The 23530-nt window shown below is 37.4% G+C and overlaps 1 protein-coding gene across 1 annotated transcript in view; it reads left to right on the forward strand.

The window, feature by feature from the left end:
- The window catches only part of CHM (CHM Rab escort protein), a 175450-nt gene that overhangs the window by 112810 nt on the left and 39110 nt on the right, over positions 1–23530 (forward strand). The window contains exons 9-11 of the mRNA XM_074278021.1: positions 11254–11331; positions 22768–22872; positions 23255–23318. Of these exons, the coding sequence (XP_074134122.1) occupies positions 11254–11331; positions 22768–22872; positions 23255–23318 (247 nt within the window). The remainder of the gene's footprint in view (positions 1–11253; positions 11332–22767; positions 22873–23254; positions 23319–23530) is intronic.

Genomic DNA, 23530 nt, shown 5'->3' on the forward strand with positions numbered 1-23530 from the left:
ATATCAAGGCATTTGACTTTGCGGTGAGACTTGGGTTGATGTGGTAAATTTTGCCTGAGCATATCACAGTTGAAACGGCATATAGTTTACAATGGAAAACTTCTTTGAAATATAACCAGGAATATTTCTAATACTTATCACCACCTTAAGAACTATTTGGCACCCTTCCTTAGGAACCAGATAATCCTGGCTTTGTTGTTTTAAGTAAAAAATAGACTGTGACACACTGAGAAATATTTGTTCTTGTATTTTGGTTTTTTGGGGTTGTAAGTAAGAGAATAATAGAAGTCTTGGCCACTCCATTAACAGCTCTACTGACAGCTTGCTGCCCTAGAATACTCTATATACCTCTAAAAGCTCCCGTTTCTATAATGCTGTCTCGGTTGATCATCAGTTGATCATACTCAGTGAATAACGGAATCTAAGAGAGGTAAGAGGCTTTGCTCAGGTCACTCAGCTAGTACCACTGAGATAGGATTTAAACCCAGGTCTTCTGACTCCCAAAGTCCCATTTTTAACTAAAGCTTTTTATTTTCAAAATATATACATGGATAATTTTCAACATTCACCCTTACAAAAACCTTGTGTTCTAATTTTTTTCCCCTCCACCCCTCCCCTAGATGGCAAGTGATCCAATATAGCTTAAACATGTGCAATTCTTCAATACATATTTCCACATTTATCTTGCTGCACAAGAAAAATCAGATCAAAAGGAAAAAAAAATTGAGAAAGAAAACAAAATGCAAGCCAACAACAACAAAAAGAATAAAAATACTATGTTGTGGTCCACATTTAGGTCCCCCTGTTCTTTCTGGGTGCAGATGGCTTTCTTCATCCCAAGACCATTGGAACTGGCCTGAATCCATCTCCTTGTTGACCAGAGCCAAGCATGTTTATTTTAAAATTAAAAAATACATCTGGAAAATAATACCAAGTCATTAAAATGTAGGAGTTTTAAAATTACTATGAAATGAAATGAATTTCTTATACAACTTAGAAATTTAAAAAGGTGAATTTTCATCTTCTCATTTACTTCAGAAGGGCTTATTCCCAAGTGGCTGAAAGTGTTTCTTCCCTCTCCACTTGCAGAATACCTACACTTGCTTCATGTAAGGAGACCTACTTTGCTTTCCAACAGAAGTCATGTTCTCATTTCCACAACCCTCTGAACCTTCTGTCAGGTTTAGAAATCACTTTGAGTAAGTGAAACATTGACTAGGGGAAGCACCAAACACTTGAATGTTCTGAGTAAGTGGATTATAAATTGGGGATTGAGCTTCTCCTTTTATCCAAGACTCATTTCTTAGGGAGAGTTATACATCTAAAGTAAGAGACAAAAAGACCTATCAGTTTACACGTAATTATTGATTACTGCTATTGCAGCAGTTCATTCAAAATGGAAACCCAGAAATACTTTCAGACCTTGACATTTGTAGCTTCTTTTTTCCTCCTCACCAGTTAAAATGAATTTATACTTGAAAATTTTACCAATCTCACTCTTAGTTTGCCTTTCCACCACCTTTTTTTTCTTTTGTTATAATTTTATGACTCTTATTTTGTGTGCGTGACAGCACTTTTATGTGGGTTCAATAATATAAGCCGTGGATGGTCGTATCAAGGGAAATATGAGTTTGATCTAAGCCAGCAGATTCTGGGTAGGGAGACTACATACAACATGCTTTGTTTTCACTTTAAGTAGAAAGCAGCAGCTCTTAAACTTATTGGAGATAGTCTCATAAATGTTCTACCATTAGCCCAAACTAATAAGAAACTACTATTGTGACCCAGAAACTGTCTCCACCGCCAATGACTTTGGTTTTTCGCCTCAATAATTCAGGTTTAGATTTGCTGTGAAAGGCTCTCACCTCATGGGGACAGTATCCCAGATTGGCAGTCGTATAGCTGTTGTTCCAGTCTCCTCTGCTAAAACCATGGAGTCATCTTTGTTTCTCCTTTAAAAAAAAGAATCACATTTTATTTATCACCAGATTCTGTTTCTGTTTATTTAAATGTTTAAATATTTAAAATGTTGCTCCTAATAGGTCTTTTCATCTCCTTTGAACTACTTTTGTCCACTTTGCCTGTGACCTGAATTGCAATGATGTCTTAAGCTGGCCTCCCCGATTCTAATCTTTCCTATAAGTATCTTATTGCTGGTACTCAAAAACCTCTAGGACCTCCTGCATCAAAAATAGGTCACCTATCCTTTCTCAGCATTTCAGAATGTGACTTAGAAGGATTTCTCTGGGGACATCAGGTCCAACCCATAATGTTGTTTTTTCAGTGGTTTTGCCATTGTGTCCAACTCTTTATGACCCAATATGGGATTTTCTTGGCAAAATATTGAAGTGTTCTGTCATTTCCTTCTCCTGTTCATTTTCAGATGAGGAAACTGAAACAAACAGGGTGAAATAACTTATACAGGGTCACACAGCTTAGAAGTATGTGAGGCCAGATTTTAATTTGGACTTCCTAAATCGAGGCCAGCACTTCATCCACTGTGCCACATAACTACCCTTAGGGTCCACTCCATATCTTAAGAAAAATCTCCTCCACAAGTCAATTCAGCCTTTGCTCGAAGACCTCAGTGGGTGGGTATGTGTATGGGGGAACTTCTATAGTGTTATGAGATTGCCCAGTCACCCTCCAAAGGGTGTTCCTGTGGGTCTTATCTGGGACTCACCAGAACATATCAAGTCTTCCTCTGTGTTCTAGACTTCAAGTATTTATAGACAGATATTATCATTCTTTCCTTTCCCCCATCCTCAAAATCTTCCCCTTCTCTAACCTGTCCATCCCCAGTAGCTTCCTTCACCAATCCACTTCTGACCTGCTCTTTTAGCCTCTTCCATATCTTGGTTGCCTTTCTCTCAATAACTCTCTAAAGATCTTACCTAAAATGACGAGATCCCAGATATGGTCTTTGTAGGATCACTTACAATGAGACTGCCATTTAATTGAGTAGAATTTGGAAGGATCCAAAGTGTCTGAAGACGTAGAGCTGAAGTGAAAGACCACTGATCAGAGCAGCGGCCAAGCGTGACTTTTAAACACTGATGGTGGCATGAGCGGTCTGCTCCTTGCCCCAGAGGTGAAGGGCGAGATGCAGAGCTAGACGTGGCCTGAGAGCTTTCTTTGCTAACTCTGTGTCTGCTGCAAGGAAGGGAAGGGAAGGGCTATTAGTAGTGATGTAAAAATTAAAAAAGAAGAAAAGAGTTTCAATAAAAAGGGGGAAAAATACAGAGTAAAGCCAAAAAAAAAAAAAATTCACAAAGGAACATAGTGATTTTGTTACTACCTTGTTCACTTTAACGTACAGTTTTAAAAACTGAGGCAGCTAGGTGTCACAGTGAATAGAGTGCCGGGTTTGGAGTCACAAAGACCCTGAGTTCAGATTTGGCCACTGTCACCTATTAGCTCTTAGTTCCCAGGCAAATCCCTGAACCTCTCTCCGCCTCAGTTTCCTCATCTGTAAAATGAGAATAATAACAACACTTGCCTTCTAGGGTTGCTATGAAGGTAAAATGAGTTAATATTTGTAAAGCACTTTACAAACCTTAAAACTATAAACATCAGTTCTTCATCACCATCATCTTCTACTACTACTTATTTTCCTCCTCTTCCTCCTCCTTTATTGTATGTAGCAGATGTTCACAATTGCATATATAATCCTTATTTGGGGGAGTTTTGTGTGTATTTAAATGTTTTGTGTTTGTTGAGTTCATACTTTAAAAGGAAAAAAAAAATAAATGACCAAGAAGTAGGCTTAAATATTATTGTGTTTTGTGAAAAAAATTTCTTTTTTTAAACCAAATTGTATATGGAAGGCATCTTAAAGAAACAAATATCAATCATGAATCTGAAAGCAATATTTTGCCTCCAATAGAGAACAACCCTGAACATAGGGAAATAGAATTTTTATAATGGAACTCTTATCTAGAAAGATAATTTAAACAGTGGGGTCCCCCCAGGAATAAATTGTGGAGGTTAACTCATATTTATGTAAATGGAATACAGTTCAGTAGATTTTTATGGTGCCTTACTGTGTGCAAGAGGGACTGCACTTTGGAATCTCCAAGTTGGTATTGGATGCTAAGGGCTTCTTGCTAGCAAGAAGACAAGCTAAATTAAATTTGAGAAACATTTCTCACGAACATGCAGGTGGGCAGCAATGTGAGGAATAAATTGTGACGTGCATGTGTATGAGATCATGCTTCTTGAGAAAATTCCAAATGTGAACTATGTAGCTTGGTAAGGTGATGGCTTAGGAGCTCTGGTTTAACCCACTGTGGTCTTTAGTATAGTTATCCATACCTTGTGCACAGCTGTGGCTGTAGGAATACCCAGATTGGGATGTAGTGTGTATCACACTGTGTGTGACTTTGGAAGTACCAAATATCCTGTGTCTGAGTGACATTGACTAGCTGTCACTGTTCTAATCACTTAACCCCTCAGTGCCCAAGGCCTTTTTAGAAGACATAGGTCCATCTGTCCCTGTCTCTCCCCCCTCCTCCCCCTAACAGCTGTTGATCTGCATTAGTTGGAGAGAGTTTCTCCACCAGCAGTTCCTGAGACCTATGTCTCTTCCTCCAAATTTTGTTTTTGTTCAAAGCTTTAAAGATTTTCCTTTATGCTATGATGCGCCCACTTCCTTTTGGAATTTAATGTGATTCACTAATGTTTTTGCTTCGGTACTTTGGTGGTAACTTTGTTTAGTTGACATTTAAATCAAGAGGTAACGTTTCCAAAGAGTTTTACATATGTTTTCAGATTCGTATCACTCAACCAGCCTGTGAGGCAGGCGCTGAAGGTATCACTACCATTTTGAGGAAGAGCATGCTTTTCATTAGGGTGGTTAAATACCTTGTCCATGTAGCTAGTGAGGGTCTGCAGCAGAATTTCAACCCAGGCTCTCCAAGTTTAATGCTCATTTACATATGTACCATACTTCTTGATGAATACTTGTCTGATCAAAATTACCAGTAAATGTTTAAATGGCTGAATCTGGAGGCCTTTTCTCAGTATTCAATCTTCTTGATCTCTCAACAGCTTTTGACACTGTTGAATTACCCTTCTTGGATATTCTTTTTTTCTATTGATTTTTGTTACTCAATTTTCGCTTGGTTTTTCTCCTCCTACCTTTTTGACTGCTTTTTGTCAGTCTCGTTTTTCTGGATTATCATCCTCTTAACCATAGGTATCTCCCAAGGCCTCTCTCACACTTTCTTTTCTTCTCACATGACGATCTCATCAGCTGTCAGCCTGGGTAAGAGTGTGATCCCAGAAACCTCCACCTCTCCCTCTCCCTCTCCACCATATTTCATTTGAGTGACCTTCAGGTGACATGGGAATTTTAAGAAATATTCAAATCCTTCATCTTTTATAGGGTTTTTCTTTCAGACATCCCCCTCCCATTCCCGGTACTCTTCTCTCTTTGTTCATTCAGTGAGCCATTGAGAAAGCATGGCTTCTAGATCATCCTGTCTTGATCTGAAAAGCCTAGAATTTCAAACAGAGGTCTGGTGTTGTGTCAAAACTCAGAGATGCATACTCTGTGTGTGGTATATCTTCTGGGTATGTTCTATCCCTCACAGTTTTGGAACGTAACTGCAGAGTGTGTTTTATTTGCATTCAGACCGATCCTTGGGGATTCAGACTTGTACCCTCAGCTTCCTCATTTTGAATGTACAACTTTACCAATATTAACTTTAAACATCACTTCAGAAGTAAAGAGCTAAACCACTAGGACCTGTGACCAGCAAGACTTTGTACCTGCTTCTCTACTAATCCCAGAAAATCAGAGTCAATATTTCTTAAAATGAAGTCATCCTTCTCTTCTCCATCTTTTTCATCTTCTCCGTCCATCTCAATCCTGTCATTCTTCTGTCCCTTTCTTTCTTTAACTTTTCTTTCCAGTAAATCCACATAATCATTAACAAATTTCTTGTAATCCTCCATTTTCTATAATCTTTTCATTTTCTTGGGTTTATGGCTCTTGCCCATCTACTGTCTTCAGTGTTGAGCAGTCCTTTTCTTCTGTCCTCTGGCTCGTCGGGCTGCAATGGGCAGGTGGCGTGCTCCTCGCTCTCCACTGTCACTTCCAGACCTTTCTTCTGCCACTATCACTTTTTCTGGTTCATATAACCTACCTATATTATGTATTTAATTCCTTTTTGGGATGATCTATCACTCTCCAAATTAATTTATATCCTTTCTTAAGTGGTTTAGAACTTGACTTACAACCTTATTCTCCAACCCAACACCTGCTCTCATCCTTAGAAACTTCAATATGCATATCACTGTTCGCTCAAATCCTAGTTCATTCATCTCCTTGGTTCCTGTGATTTATAGTTTTATTAATTTCCTCTAGGAATGATAATACCCAAGACTTCACCATCACTCATACTTATGCAAGCTCCTTGGATTTTGAACTCAAAAATTTCTCTCTGATCACAGTCTTTTATCCTTCTACCTCATCTCTACTTTGGTCTACTTTTTTCTGCCTTCTAATTCTTGACTGTCTCCTTAACCAGTTGAACTGTATACTCTCCTTCAACCTGACTCCTTTGTGCCATCACCATGCTCTTTTATTGAATGTACAACCCCAGTTCATGTTGCCCTTTGCCTTCTTCAGTTGTATACTTGGCCTAGCCACTTGAGGAAGTCATTACTACTGTTTCAACTGGATCCATTACAGATTCCTGTTTTGTAATCTCAATCTGATACTCACTGCTGCATGATAAAATTTTATTCTATTTCATTGACCATCCTACTACCTTTAGGAGATGTTCCAAGCTGAATGGCTCCTCTAGCTACTGATCTTTTCTCCATCCCCCCTTTTTTTTAATTGAAATTTTATTGAAAATTTTCTACTGTGATCTTCCTTTTTGCCTCATGCTGCATGTCAAAGCCCCTCTACATCTTCACCCCTATTTTTCTCCTTAATTCCTGTCTCCTGGTTAAGGTCTAGTGTAATTATTATTAGGCCTAATCGACTAGATGTGGAAAAAGCTACGATTTTTTTGATATCGTTTTGTATAATAGCGCAGATGGCTGTAAATAAAGTTGTAATACTACCTAAGCTGAAGACATATCTCATCTCTTTGGGCCGACTCCTTTATCTGTGTCCCGGATCCCATTCCTTCTAGAAACTGATCCTGTCCAAAATTCCTTCTCTGACTTTAAATCTTTCCCCACTGCCTACAAAAAATGTGTGTCTACCTCATTCTTAAAAACAAAAACAAAATCCATTATGACCCAGAGTTATTGTATTATAAACAATTCCCTTGAGTCATTGTCTTATATTTACTATCCCTTTCACTACTAAATTAATAAAATCATCTGCACTAACCATCTTCTCAACATATGCTCACTTATTTGTCTTGTGTAGTCTTAATTCTAACTCTACTTCTCAACTGTCACTGCTCTATCCATGGTTACCAGTAATCCCTTACTGGCTATTCTTTGGCTTAGTCTTGTTTTGCTGTGGACCTATGCTCCCTTGCAACAACAAGTGGGATAAGGAAACAGGATAGTGTTATTAAGACCTTAGTAAGGCCTTGGGATTCCCTTCCCAGCTTCAGCCCCAGAGAACTAGAATGTACAGAGCTGGGATTACATGAGTTCTCAATTGTAGTTAGGGGATAATTGTTCATTTGTGGGATTACATTAACTTTCAGTGCACTAGCCTTTCACTTACTGTCTTAGAAAAAAACAGTTTTGCTAAATCTAACCCTCTTTGTAGTTTGAGGACCCCACCACCTTTTCAGTTATCCACATTGACAACCTTGATGCCATTCTTGGCTCCTCACTTTTACTCACTTCATACGTACCAAGTTGTCAAATCTTATCATTCCTTTTTCTTTAGCATGCTTAATATTTCCCCATGTCTCTGCTCACAAAGCCATCACCCTAAGTCACGCACTCATTACCTTTCTCATGGATCATTTGAATAACTTTCTGATAAGTCACCTTGCCTCAAATCTTTTTCCTACTCCAGTCCATTCTCCATGTAACTGCAGAAGTGGTTCCCTCTTACCCTCTAGGAGCAAATGTAATGTCTTTTGACATTTAAAACTTTCACACTTTGGTCCTTCCCTCCTTCCCTTTTCATTATTCTTATATGTCATTACCCTCCTCCAGACATTGTACATTTTATAACTTTGTTAGCCAATTTGCTGTTCCTTTTACAAAACATTCCTTCTCTTATCTCTCAGCCTTCTCACTACCTACCCATATGGTATGACCTTCTTTCCTGGGATTACTTTATATTTTTAAATATATATTTTGTACCTACATACCTGTATACATATTGTTTCTTCAATAGAATGTAAACTCCAGGAGGGCAGGGAGTGTTTAATTTTGGTCTCCATATGCACAGCACTCATCCTGTGTTTGGCACATAGTAAGAACTAAATGAATACTTTTAAAGTTGAATGTTCACCAGCTGGATTCAAACATTTATATTGTTGATGCTTTCAAATATTTCTATCAGAAACATATCCTTTGAGATCCCCCCTTTTTATTTTTAAATAAAATGGTTTATGTACAAAGAATTTGATTTCTTCAGATGATAGTGGTTTGTCACTTGAGTGTTCCAATTATGCTAGGGGCTTTTTTGAATTATATACATACATTCATATATATATTTACTCTGTCTTGGAGCACACATTCTTTTTTTTTTTTTTTTTTTTTTTTTTTTTTTTAATTTTTTTTTTTTTTTTTTTTTTTTTTTGGGAGGCTGGGGGTTAAGTGACTTGCCCAGGGTCACACAGATAGGAAGTGTTAAGTGTCTGAGACCAGATTTGAACTCGGGTCCTCCTGAATTCAGGGCTGGTGCTCTATCCACTGCGCCACCTAGCTGCCCCCTGGAGCACACATTCTAAAGTGACATGAGACATTACAGGTATAGTATGTTTACATGCAACATTTTTCATTTTTTGGAAGTTATGGAAATACAGAGGACCTAGTTTATTTTCTCTGCAGTATTCATGCCATTCTATGAGGAGGAGAGCAGCTATCCTACTCTATTCTTACTGTCCTTCATGATTCAAGGGACATATACACAATGATCATTATTTCTGTGTGGGTGTAAATGTAAAGAATGACATGTAACCCACAGTTCTTTCTATGCTCAATGCATATAAACAGTTGATGATGGATTTGGTGTTAAAACCTTTTAAGTGTACTCTCATATTTTCTCTCTCTCCCTCCCCGCCTCATACCCACACCCACACCCACTATGAACCGACAAATCCTTTCCAGTGGTCAGTGGCCATGAGAACACAACTGTCTAGATGACACCATCTTGGTGTAGTCCTGAACAAAACATTTTTAAGTGCTTCCCATTTTCCAGGTCATTGTGATATCTGGGTGGTTTCTTGCATGATGGTGATGTTTTTCATTCAGGCTTAGTCCTTCCTATATACCATTTCTTTGGTCATAAGAGTGACAGTCCAGTGCTCAGTCTTCTCCACTTCCTTGCTGCCTGCTTTCTACATGGAGGGTGCCCACTCTCAGCAAAATGATTGCATGCCAAAAACCAGGACTTAATGTTTTGACAGATATTTTGCTAAAATAAACAGCTCTGTATGCCTTTATGTCGATTTGAAATTAAAAGCATTCCCCCCGGTCTTTATTTAGCTTCTTCAAATACATAAATTGTTAATGTACAGAAATTTATAGAAGTTTGTTTTGGTAACTTTTTATACTAAGTTAAGCATCATTGTTTATAAATATTGTAGTGCAGAGACAATTTTATGGAGGAAGTTCTAATGAAGAAATTGCTTTTAGCATCAGAACTAAGCAGATTTCTCTTTTGCTCTTGACTTACTATGGCATTCTTTTTAATACTTAAATATTACACCACAGTTTCCTAGGACTGAACTGGACTCCTGTGGTTTTCTTGGAATCCACAAATCTTCATTTTATCATTAATTTGTCATGAAACTTTTTGCCAGTGGGAGGTACTTAGAGATTGTACTTCCTCTGACATCAGACATGACCATTGCCTAAGTCTGTTTCCTCACTTATGAGTTTAGGTTTTTAATATTTGTACTGCCTAATCACGGAGTTGTTCAGAGAACCTAATGAGATCATTTTTGCAAATGTTTTGAAAACTTTTAAGTGCTCTCTGAGGTTTTCAGCTATCAATAATGAAGATGCTAATGATGGTAATGACGATGATACCAAAGAAGTTATGGCCGAATAGAGTTAGTACAAATGTCTTATGCCTCTTTGGATTTAGATAGCTCTGCCTTTTAACTTAATTTAAATCGAATTCATGCCTTTAATATTTTCTCATGTGCATCTGGCCTCTGTTGGCATCAACAGGTTCAACAGTGTTGGTGGAGGGTGAAGGGGACTGCTGTTGCATCAGTCTTCCCTATGTCTTATCTTCTCTCCTTCTCAGCAGCCTAGAGAAAGAGAGATCTCCTAAGTGATGTCTTGAGCAAAAATTCTTGTCTCTTGTGTTGAACAGGCAAGTGGGATTTTGCATGTTTGTTCTAATTTACCTATTGTAACATTCCAAAATGTGCAGTTGCAAACCTTGTGGTAACATTAAGTCTTTGTCATGCAGATTCTAACCCACAGGGGAGGAAATCCCAACCATCAGAGTGGACTAGTATCCACTTGAAATATTGAACTAGTGATGATTAAAGACATGGCTGGAAATCTATTGCTTCAGTCGTCTCTCCCTCCCATTCTTTCTTTCCCACAACTAAGTTACCATAGTTGCTTCTGTGTCCTCGATCTTCCCCTCCTCCCCCAGTCTAATGGATCTCCATACTTCCCTCCTTGGCCAACTTCCCCATATCTCCGTGGCTCACTTCCACTTTGTCAGATATGAAGGTGGTAGCCTGCCTATATAGAGCTCTGATGGTTCTAGGCAGACATTAAACTCAACAGTCTGTAGCTGATGGTCAAGGCCTCTTTGTAGAAAAGCCTGCCTTGTGGTCAGAAATACTGGATGTTATTATCATGATTCTAGGCCTAAATACTCAAAGGTCAACTGTAGCATCTACACCAGGGCCAAAATAGCATTCTTTTCTTCCAAAGGATGTCAACTGGTCTCTCTTTGGGGAGATTTGTGCTACTGTGACTAAGAGGAAAACAGTTAATTCACTTTTCCATGGAACTGAATAGAGAGTATAAAATAATATAAAAGGAAATTCCAGGTAAGCGTATTTTCCTTGCAAAGTACCAACTGTCTAATGTATTTGTTGTTTGTTTTTTCCCCTCTCCCATTTGCAGGATGTGTGCAGTATTCGGCGGAACCTATTGTCTTAGCCATGCAGTACAGTGCCTTGTAGTGGACAAAGAATCTGGAAAGTAAGGATAATATAAGTAACCTTCCCCTATTTGCACACTGAACACAGGTGAAAAATGCTCAAGTCGATTAAAAAAATGATTCTTCAAAGATCCTCCTTGGTATTAATAACATATCAACCTTGATTAAAAGTAATTTGTGTATAGGTCCTCCAGAACAAGGAAAGTGGGTTCAGAATATAGAAACTAAATTAATTTCCCTGCAATATTACTACAGCTCCTGATCACCCAAGCTTGGAAGACAAATCATTTCAGCTGCCGGGGGGCTGGTGATGAGTGATGTTAGTTTTCCTTGTGGCCTTACCTACTCTAATTGATTTTCATCAGATGACAACAAAGCCCTCTGTTATTGCATTTTTAAAAATGGAGCTCACCTAAAGACTCATCAGATTAATCTCTGCTGATAATGCATGTCACTCCAAGAGAAAAGACTTTAATGAGTTTTTAGGTAGATTGTCGTCATAAACTATGCTGCCCTCTTATCTGCGGATAAATTCTTTTACAACAGTATCAGGCCTGCAGGCAAGTTTAGAGTTGAAATGAGAGAAATATGCCTACTTTTTTTTTTTTTAATTCTGAACATAATTTGTACTTCTCGATATTGTCAGTATTTCTATTATGTATACCTTTTACGACTAAGTTACATATCCTTGAAAATAAGATTGTAACATTGTCTGAGAATGAAGTTTTGAGTCTGGGTTTGTTTTTTGCAAAAGAGTTTGGTTGATCCCCTTCTTTTTAACACCACAGCCCTTTCTAAATATGCCCCGCTTTCCTTTGTGACCCATAAAAGGTAACCAAAACTGATGAAAAAAGAAATGGTCATCTAACTAGATACGCAGTATTTTCTTCCTATTTCTTCTACATTTCTATTAGAGGGTCTTATTATGTGTTCTCTGTGACTAAGATTGGTCACTGTGATTACTCAGAGTTTGGCTGGCCTAGTGTGGTTTAGTTTACCTTAGCACAGTAATTCTCTTGCTTTTGGTTGCTTTGCTGTAACAGTTCCTATGGACCCTTGTTGTGTTGCTCTGAGTTTTTCATACGTGTTAGTTCCCAGGGCCACTAAAGAGCTAAGTTCTAAGGTGTGTGTGTGTGTGTGTGTGTGTGTGTGTGTGTGCGTGTGTGCGTGTGTGTGCGCACGTGCATGTATCCATACACACACATACATATATATATAAAAGGAACCGATTCAAATATATGACTAGCAGATAAATGGTAAAAGAATTAGGAAGAAGCAGTTTTCAAGGGAATAAATCCAAGCCATCCATAATCTATCATATGAAAAAATGCTCCAGATCACTAACAAGTAGGGAAATAAGAATTCTGCCTCGTGATTATGAGACTGGTCCAGATGACAAAATATTAAATGACAATTGTTGGAGGGGCTATGGGAAACCAGTATTAGCCCTGGTAATTATTAGTTGTATTAGTAATTATACTGTTGGTGGAACTATGAATTGATCCCTCCATTTTGGAAAGTAGTGTAGGACTAGGCCCAGAGAGTTACCAAAGCGTACATACTTTTTTGACTCAGTTATACTCCTAGTGGGCTTAGACATCAAAGAAAGTAGAAAAGGATCCATATGCACAAAATTATTTATTAGCAGCTCTTTTCATGGTAGACACAGATTGGAAAGTAGTGGAGTTTTTTCCTTTTGGGGAATGGCTAAAAAAATCATGGCATAAGAATGGCATAGAATATTATTGTGCCATAAGAAATGATGAAATGGACAATTTCAGAGCAAACTGCGAAGATCTTTGTGAACTGATTCAGAACTATGGGAGCAGATCTAGGAAAAGGATTTATATACCATGTTAACATTATAGGGAAAAACAACTTTGAAAGCTTTTAGAACTCTTCTTGATGCACTGCTAAACACTGAGTCTAGAAGAGCGAAGATAAAAAGTCTGCTTGCCTCGTGCCAGTGAGGTGATGAACTGAAAATGCAAAAAGAAATTTGTTTTCCAACATGATTAATGTGGGAATTTGTTTTGCCAGACTGTCACTGTGTATTGAGAGACTTGGTTTTCTGGGCTTGTCTGTTTTAAAATTTTGCTCAGTAGCTCATCCTAGCTGTGTAGCTGTGTGACCCTGGGCAAGTCACTTAACCCCAATTGCCTCCAGCAATAAATGAATGAATGAATGAATGAATGAATGAAGTGATGAGTTAGGATAGTGGTAGTGGGAGGGACAGATTAATTTTTAAAGTACTTGTTAAAAGATTTTCATTACTCTCCCAGTGACTGTTAGGAATGGCTTCACAGTTAACGTTGCTTTTGCCCTGTTAAAGCAGTGAGTGACACACATCTCAGACAACTGTTTTAGGGGGATTGTAAAGAAAAGTTTTCAGATTGTATAGTACTTAAATATTTTGTTGAAATGAACATTCTATGATAAAAACTTTTTTAATCTGTTTTGCACATTTTCCAATAATTTTGTGTACTCTAATAACTTTAAAATTTTTTTATTAATTTCCAATAAACTAGTTTATAGTCCTGGGACAAGTATTTTTGAGGCTTAGAAAGAAAAAAAACATTAACCTATTCAGAAACTCTTACACTTGGGCTATTTTAATAAAAAGTATTTTATGATGTGAGATAAATGGTTTGAAGATTTATAAAGAACATTTTGCACCTTAAAAGGCATAAAAGAAAGGTGCTTCTTAAATTTAAAATAATAATGCTCATTGAAATATCTATGCCTAAGGACCATATTTATTCCTAAAATGACTTAAGAGCATCTACAAAGAGGCTCAGGAAGGAATAGTTGGCTCTGTGATATGCAGAACCAATTTTTCCTATGCCATCCATTCCCATTGCAGAGAGGCTAGAGAATCAATCATTTGCTTGGCATTTGTTTGCGTGTACCCTTTTCTGGGCTCAGTTCCAAACTTGTGTATAACTCTTAGGTACGGGAACAATTTGTGTGACCAATCTTACTTTTTAATTTAGTGAGTTTTATTACTGTCTTTTCTTTTTATATTAATTATTCCTGAGCCCTCCATTATAATAAAGAAAAAACAGTTATCCAAAAAGAATCAGTAACATGATTCTGTATGACAGTGTTTGGAATATTTTGCCCTTAGTCTCCCCCCTATCCTTCTCCTTCTTTCCCTCCCCCCCTCCCCTGCCAAGAGGAGAAGAGTTATGTTTGTATGATTAACTATTTTAGCCAATCATTTTGTCTTCTTTTGGTGGTATTTTTGTTATTTCATTGTAGCCGCTGTGTAACTTGATTCTCTTTATTTCACAATACATCAGTTCATGGAAATCTTCCCAGGTCTCCCCAAATTCCTCATGTTCCTTTTTCCTTCTTGCACAAAGATGTTTCATTACATTTTTGTCTAACCCTTTGTTCAGCCATTCCTCAAATAGTGACCACCCATTTTGTTTCCCATTATTTGCTACCACAGAGAGTGCTGCTATTTTGGCTTATGTGGGGTTTTTCTTTATGTCTTTGAACTTCTTGGGCCATATATCCAGTAGTGTGGGATTTATTGGGTCCAAATATATGAAAAGTTTAATCACTTTTCTCCCAGAATTCCATATAGTTTTCTAGAACAGTCACACCACTTCACATCTCCATCGAGAATATATCTGCCTGGTTTTCCACAACCAGTTTTTCCCACCTATCGGCCCCCATCTCCCAAATTGACTTGTTGGTTTGGATCATCTTGGCTAATTTTCTGTGTATGAGGTAAAACCTAAGAGTTATTTTAATTTTCATTTCTCCTACTAGTGATTTCCAGCTTGTTTTCATATGATTGTCAGTAACTTATACCTCTTTAAAAATTGTTCCACTTTTGGACAACTTCTCTATTTGGGAATGGCTTTTGGCCATTGGTTTTTAAGTTGCTTAAATCGTAAGAATTTTCTTCATGAAATTTGATGCAAAGTTGTTTTTTTTTCTTGGTCACTAATTTATTTCCTTCTGTATATATTGATTTTGTTCATGTGGTCCATATTTTTAGAAACCTGGTTATCCTACTGCAGTTGTGTATTTGCCTTCAAGTCAGCTTTCCTTTTGACCTTTGCTCAGTTACACTTTCAGAGGAACTCTGCTGAATATACCTATGACAAACAGCTTAAAGTAAGAATGTTTGTAAAGGCCTAAAGAACCTCTAGAACCTAAAGCTGTGGATTTAGAATCCAATACTGGCTCCCAGGGAAGGTTAGAGATCATAGACCTGTTGTTATTCATTACATGGAATTATTAAACTGAACCTTCTAAGAGTCACAACAGATAGTTGCTATTCATTATGGGGTGTTTGCATATTTATTAATTTATTTATATTTTACACATTCAAAACCCTAATGGTTCCCTTTTATTTGTAGAATGAAATAGCTACCCTACCATTTAAAGTCATTCACAATCTGGGTCCAGCCTTTCTTTCTTCTGTTCAACATATTCCCTCTCTGCATGTATTCTATAATTCAGCCAAACTAGCTGACATTTTGCTCCTCACAACATTCCGTTGCCCACCTCCATGCCTTTTTTCCAAAGGCTGTCCCCCTCTCCTTGGGACATACTCTTTCTGTACCTTCACCTGCTAGAATCCCTAACTTCATCCAAAGGTCACCCGAATAAGTACCTCCTTCAGGATCCCTCCAGGTACTGGTGCTTCCCCATTTGGACTTCACTTCAAATTACCTCACACATCTTTTAAAATTTACTCCTTTGAATATTTACCTCTCCCTTTTGCCCCTTCTCTGGGATGTTAGTTTTTTACTGAGAGTACTGATGAGGATGGGGACTGTTGAATTTGTGGTCATCTTTATACCCTTAGTGCCTACCATAGTACTTGGTATGTCCTAAGTATTTGACAGTGTAAATGCTTGTTGATTGATAATTCACATTGTCTGGAAGAGTGGCTAAATACAAAAATAATGTAGGCCAACTAAGTGTTTAGAACGTACCTTATTTTTCTCCAAATATGGAGAAATCTGAGTGGCTTAAAAGTATTGAGCACATCTCCCAGAGAGGTCATTTGCAAATGCTTTAAACTGAAGTTTGCAAGTGTTTATCAATTGTTTTCAGCATCTGAAGCAAAAGAATATTTTTCCATTCTATGCTATTCATTGTTTCTTTCTCCCTGCTTTTTTTCTTAGCAGGAAGTCTGCTGGTCTGATGTTGCTAAAAGGGCAGATTCAACTTTTCTGACTTGTTGAGCAAGAAGCTTATGTTGCTTCTCATTTTGCCTAAAGACAGACTTACGGAAGCTAAAATTCGCAGAGCATTCTGTATCATATGACGACCACACATGGAAATGATTTACACAGTTGAGGAGAAGAAAGACAGAATTTTGTTGAGATGCTTGGGTCTAGGAGATGGTCAAGCCAGCCACATGCTTCTTTCCACTAGTATCTTATTGTATGTCTTTCTCACGTTTCCATTTTGTTTTTCCTATGTGGCTCCTTTGTGCCTCCATCTCAGGGCTGTGTCTTCCGGCTGTGTTCTCACACTGAACTCCTTCTGTTGACTCAGAGGAGAAGCCTTACATCCCCATGTTGAGTGTCTTGTTTTGTTTTGTTTTTTTCCTATCCTGCTCTGCTGACCATGGCAAACTTCTGTCGATTAGATTTTGTCAGTTTACTGGTACAGTATTTGCTACTTAGACATGGCAGTAATGACCTTGGACCAAGTAACTTGTGTGAGCAATAGTCTGGATCTAATTACCTTCGCTAGTGTTCCATGTGCACTTCAGCTGTCCCACTTGCTAGATTTCCTGCTCTGCCCATTTCTGTGAGACATCTGCTCTTCATGTTTAGTATTAACTATGTCTCTCCCAGATGCATGATAGTAGACCAAGGATCAGCAGAACTGCAGTCAGCTCCCTTGTCATCTTGAGGAAATTGCTTATGCCCTCTGTGACTTTGTTTCTCCTAATGTAAAATGGTAGAAGTAATGAGAGGATAGATGTCAGCCTCTGCATGAGGAAAATGAATCAATTCCCCACTTTTCTCTGGGCCATTTCTAATCTGAGCCACCAGGGAACTTCTGGCCAGTTGCAGATAATTTTGGAAGAAGCCATTAGGTGGCCTGAAATTCATTGCAGCCCAACAAATATTTAAGCACCTCCGGTATGAAAGATGTTTTGCCAGGTAGTGAGAATAAAAATGGAATGGAAATGAAATGGAAAACATGCCCTGCCTTCTTTATACAGCTCTAAAGGGCCTGGGGCAGGGAGGGGCCACAGTTTAGAAATTATCTCTTTGCTTGTGATTATTAAAAATGACTTGTCTAATTGAGATGCTTACTGAAATAATTGCTATTTTTAATTGCTGCTCATTTCATACCCATTCTCGCTGTCATTCATCTTCTGGCCTAGCTCTACTTGTTTACTTATGTAGACTTACACATGGAGTTGGGGTAGAATGTATTGTAGCCAAAGTAGCACCTCCCTATACATCCAGAATCACTGTATGTTACAGCAATGGAGGACCTCCTGACAGGTTATCTGGTTCAGATCCCCTCATTTTAAATAGCAGCATACCGCATCTCACACTGCACCGGCTCGTGACTATACAGTGATAAAAGTAAATCCTAAGTTTCCAAATTCAAAGTTCAGTTGTCTCTCTTTTTTGCTTCTTGTTTTTCCTCTTTATTCGTTTTCCTATTACTTTTCCTATGTACAGTTCTCTGTTCCCTACACTCTCATTTAGTTACATCTCTGTTTTTCTTTGTCTCTATAACTGTCCCTCTCCCTGTCTGTGTCTGTCTTTCCTTCCCTCATCCTTATTTTTGCTAGTGGATTTGTTTACTCAGGCTTTCTAAGTTCTCCTCTAACTTTCTCACTATCCCAATTTAAATCTTTTCTACTATATTTTTCTAATTTATTTTTAATTTCTTCAACTTCATTTGCTCTTTGTGGGACCATTTAATAAAAAGAGGCTTCTGTGTGGAAAACACAGTACTTGATATGGGAGGAGAAAACAAGCTAAATAATAACCTGTCAGTTCCTCCTTCATATAGTTTGTAGTAATCTTGTGGAGGAAGGAGATTAGGATAGGACATAGGCACCAATATGTACCATTCTACTAGCCCATCACTATATGGTTCCGACTAGAAAGCACAAAGAGCATACAGTATTGAGGATGGGATATACAAGGTTGCAAACAGGAAAGCTCTTTCTAACTTAGAGCTTCATTCAGCAAGGATGAATGATCACAGCCCCTTATTTAATAGCATTTTATTTTAACCGTTTCAAAACTGCTATTCTTTTTATGTAAAAATTATCCAAAAAAAAATCAATTTTTTTTCCTGTTTAAGTGTGCTTTCTTTTTGGGGCCAAACTCTAGTTGAGGCATTTTCTTTCTTTTTTTTCTTTTTATTTTTATGGGAAACAATAATTTGATTGTTTTTTTTTTAAATTTTTAACAATAGCTTTTTGTTTTTATAATACATGCAAAGATAGTTTAGTTGAAGCATTTTCATCCCAATAGGAAGTCGATTTTTTTCTTAACCATAATTTTTAGCTTCTTAAATAATTGTATAGGGAAAGCATACGATCACAAGGATGAATTTAGAGGAAATGTCTAGAAATGTGTCTGTGCAAGCATCATTGTGAGGCATCAGCTTTATTACTGAGTATCAGTAACTACATGTTTTAAAACTTCTCTTCTAAGTGCTATTTTTGGTGCCTAGTCAAGGGACCTCAGTCAAATTCTTTGTGTTAAGTACATTAATGACTTCATCCCATTTTCTGAATTTTAAAAGTTGTTTTTCCCCAAGGATTCTGGCTTCATTTTCCCAGGGGTATTTATTACTTGAATGTTTCCTCTGATATGATAAGTTTTTGGAGGACCAGGATTCTTTATTTTTTCTTGACATTTTCACTACCCATCACAGCCCCTGACACATACCAGGTGCTTAATTAGTATTTGTTAATTGATTCCCAATTCAATATTTTCTTTATTGTGCTTATTAGGTTCACTATGTTGAGGTTGACCAAGTAGTTGCTGACGCATCAGTTCATATCACAGGTTTAAAACATGTCTTGGTCTGTACAGCATCACTTATTCTTAGTGTTTAATTGTGACTTGGAGCTAAGACTGCAGGTTGAAAACTGAGCACCTTTGGTCATCACCTAAGTGAATAATGTGTCACATAGCCTCATCTTGCAATTCACCATGAACAGTCACACCCAAAAGATCTTCCAGTGGTTTAGGCTTATTTAACTTTACAGTCCCTTTGTTATGAATGAGTCTCAGTAGTTTTGTTGCTATAGCTTCTGAAATTAAGGCCTTCTGGTTACCTGGGGTCTAGCTCCTGCCAAAGAAGCTCTTTGGGGTCCACAAAAACGGTTGATTTCCAACGTTTAGGAGAAAGACGCTTTTGTGCGGGGAGGACTTCATAAAGGAGGGGAGACACTTTATAAAGTATTGCACTGGCACCTCCATATTAAACTCACACCACTGGTTTCTGCCTGTTTTATCTGCTACTTTTTCTATAGTCATCTGAGCTAAAGGAAAGAAAAAGACACTGGTTACAGAGGACAATTCAAAAAAAAAAAAAATTCAGAAGAAAACAAAACTCACAAAGCCTTCATCCTAAGCAGAATTAAAAATAAAACAAACAAACAAAAAGCAGCCATGCAAAATATCTAAAGTGGTGGTTGAATAACATCTACAACCCATGATGATAGAGCCTTCCAGCATCTGTCAGATCTTCTCATTTAACAAATGAGTTTAAGATTTGTACCGATGCTATGAACTTGATAGTTGTGTCAACATTATCATCTCCCTTTTTCATTAGAAGAAAAAGCAAAAGCTTTTGATTTCCTAAATTGTTTAAGAATCTTTTCTAATGGAAGGTTGGTTGGTTAGTTTATATTCCATGGGAGATATTTGTAGGAATTCCCTTCCTGCCCCTCTGCCCCTTAAAAACAAATAAAATAAATAAAATAAATCCAAAGCCCTGTGGCCATTTGACTGAGCAAGTATTTTTACAAACCAGAGCTTCACTTCAGTGAAATGTGAACAGAAAAGGGAAGAAAGAGCAAAACATTTTAAAAAGTTTACCAAAACAGGTAATGTAGTGTAACTTAAGTATGGAAAGATGGTTAATGGGTTAAAAATGATTTTATTGCTTGTTATTATGGATCTGACTTAACTATAGTGGACTGTGTGTACCACTCCATTATGCTATTTCTTTAGGCAAATACAAATTGAATTCCTTTCCCTCTCAGCCTTCTCTGTTAGTGTTCTTGCTTTTAATGCCCTCATGCCCAGGAGATATTGCTTATTTGGCTTATTTTCGAAAGATTTAAGATAGTTTAATTTATACTTGTATATTTCAAATATGGTTACATTAAAAATAATTGCTCACATTTTATGTGGAGCAAAGTAAAAGTGCATTTCCAATAAAATAATTCTAGCCCCAAACTGTGGAGCTGTGACAAATGTAAATTTATATTTCCATAATAAAAAGCTATAGCAAACACACAGTCATTTACATATCGTTCCTGAAATATTGCATACTGGCTTTGTCAGTGCTGGTAAGTCCATTTCAAGGATGTCACCCTTAGTCCATTAGTTTGGATAATGAGCCCTATAAAGTACATTTATAACTTGTGGCACTGCAAGGGGATGGATTCTAATTTTCATCCTTTTATCTAGACACATTGAAAGAAGGTCAATGGAGGGTTCTATATGATTCATTGTCCCAACACATTGCAGATGACAGAGACCTGATAATGTCAGTGCAGAAGTGTTTTCCTTATTTGGAAAGAGCACTTGAAAGAAATCTTCTTATGTTCATCCTTTGAAGTAAAGTGGAGGCAGATATTAAAAGAAGCACTCTTTTTTTCCCTTCAATGCAAACATGATCTAGTGTATGGCCAGATAGTGATTCTAGAACAAAAGCGAAAGCAACACTTAACAGAAAAATAAAACCGTTAGTGGCTTTTACTGCCTTTGCTTGTTATAACATGACATTTAATCAACTTTTTCCCTCAAAGCCTGTTTGCTAAACAATAGAAAAGGGTTATAATTATGTATCAAGTGCCCTAATTTTGCTTCTTATTCAAAATGGACTATTAAGATTTTTTTTTTAAGGCTTTATAGAAAGCAAAGTGGGACACTATTACACAACTGAACATGGCTCCCCTGTTGGAAAATAGAAATCATGTGTAATTTTTGTATATTATTGGTGACAGACGATTTCTTTTTATCGATGCTTGAACAAATGTTAAACAGAAAATTTAAAAGCCTATGTGAGTCATTTCCTCTGGAAAAACAATATGCATATTTGTGAGTGTGCACGTGTTTATATGCATGGAAATACAGGTAGTACCTATAATTTCTTCATGAAGTCAATTGAATTGACTTAGGTAAAAAGGGACTGCAAGGGTCATACCTCTAGTAAATAGCAGAAATGGCTTTTGAATATAGTTATTCCTAACTCACTGATTTTTATCAGATCCAGTAACTATTTATTAAGGACTTGCTTAGTACCAGACATTGTGCCAAGTCTTAGGGATACAATCAATAAAAAGAAAGACAATCCTTGTCCTCAAGGAACCTACATTCTGATATGGGGTGGAGTAGGGGGTAGGGGTGGAGCGGGGACAAAACACAAAAGGAGGCAGAAAGGGAGGGTAGGGGGACAGCAGGAATTACCCAGTTGGGGACATCTTGTTCTGTGAAGTTGAAACCAGGCAGAGCAGCAGATGTAGAATGGAGTGAGTTGAAAGAATCAAGAAATATTTAGGTAAATAAAATTTTTCATTAGGGTTTAGGGATATCATTTCAGGTAGTGTGGTCCAGAATCAAAAATACAAAATTCCAGGAGGAGTAGAAATATTAAAATCACTACATATGGTTGAGCCAATATAATATAAATGATAATACTGATTCAATTAATTTATAGTTTTAGTCTTGTATCAATTATACTACCAAGGAAGGATTCTGCAGATGACAGGAAAACCAAATCTAGTGTACAGTGGCCCTGGGCGGGGAAGGAGGAGGTATGTGCCACAATGAAGAGAACGCCAGGCCCGGAGATAGAAAGACCTGAGTTCTAATAAGGCCTGAGACAATTCATGTCTGTGTGACCCCAGGCAAGCCATTTCACCCTTGTCTGCCTCATTTTTCTTATCTGTAAAATGAGAATTATAATAACACCTCCCTCACAGGGTTGTGAGGATCAAGTGAGATAATATTCATACTAAGTGCTTAGCACACTGGCACGTAGCAGGCACTAAATAAATGCTTATTCCCTTTCCCCAGTATAGTTTATTATATATTAAAATAGCTTGTCTGCACCCAAATGAAATAATTTTTGTTCATTTTTTTTAACCTTTTAAAAACAACTACATGTCATTGGGGGAGGGGTGTGGGTACTGTTGCAAATTGATTTGTAACATGGAATCAATATCTAAATAGATTTCTTTTAAATTCCATATCTTTGTTCTCTCTCTTTTTTTAAAAATATAGATGTAAGGCAATAATAGATCACTTTGGTCAGAGGATAAGTGCTAAGTATTTTATCGTGGAAGACAGTTACCTTACGGAGAAAACGTGTTCAAATGTGACCTACAGGTAAGGGCTTCCTTGTTCCACAAGGTCAGGTGGGTGAGAGCTCAGTTCTGAATTTATAGCCACCACCTCTTCATGGTATCCAGGGTAGCCTGTTATTGGCATCAAATGTGTGAACACATGCAGAAAATGCAAACTGGGTGCTAAACGCTGGTTATTCTTAATTCATTTCCTTTCTCAAATTAGTGTCATTTCATATATTGTTCATGAGCCAGTGCATAATTTAAGCAGAGCTGGCCTTGGGCTGGATTCTTCAACTTTAGCCTTTGCTTTGCAAACCACATGTTCAGAATAACAAGAGAGGTTTTTAATTCCCTATTCTGAGTCTATAAATCTATCAACTCCTGATTGTCAATCTTGAATTCCTTGGTTTGTTGAATTACAGGCAGATCTCAAGGGCAGTGCTGATTACGGATCGATCAGTACTGAAGGCAGATTCTGATCAGCAGGTAATTCACTCGTGCACTTTTAAAAAATTTGTATTTAATTTACTGTAATTGTATAGTCTGCTATTAGTGAAACACTTTATCAAGCCTAGTGTACTTGCACTATCTTTTTTTCCAAGGCCTACATCTTAACTTACAGAAGTAATTGATAATAAGGGCTTTGGATGCTTGAGGGAATATTCTATCTAGGAAGATAATAGTCCTTGCCTTATAGA

This window comes from Sminthopsis crassicaudata, chromosome X, assembly GCF_048593235.1.
Source record: "Sminthopsis crassicaudata isolate SCR6 chromosome X, ASM4859323v1, whole genome shotgun sequence".
NCBI lineage: Eukaryota > Metazoa > Chordata > Mammalia > Dasyuromorphia > Dasyuridae > Sminthopsis > Sminthopsis crassicaudata.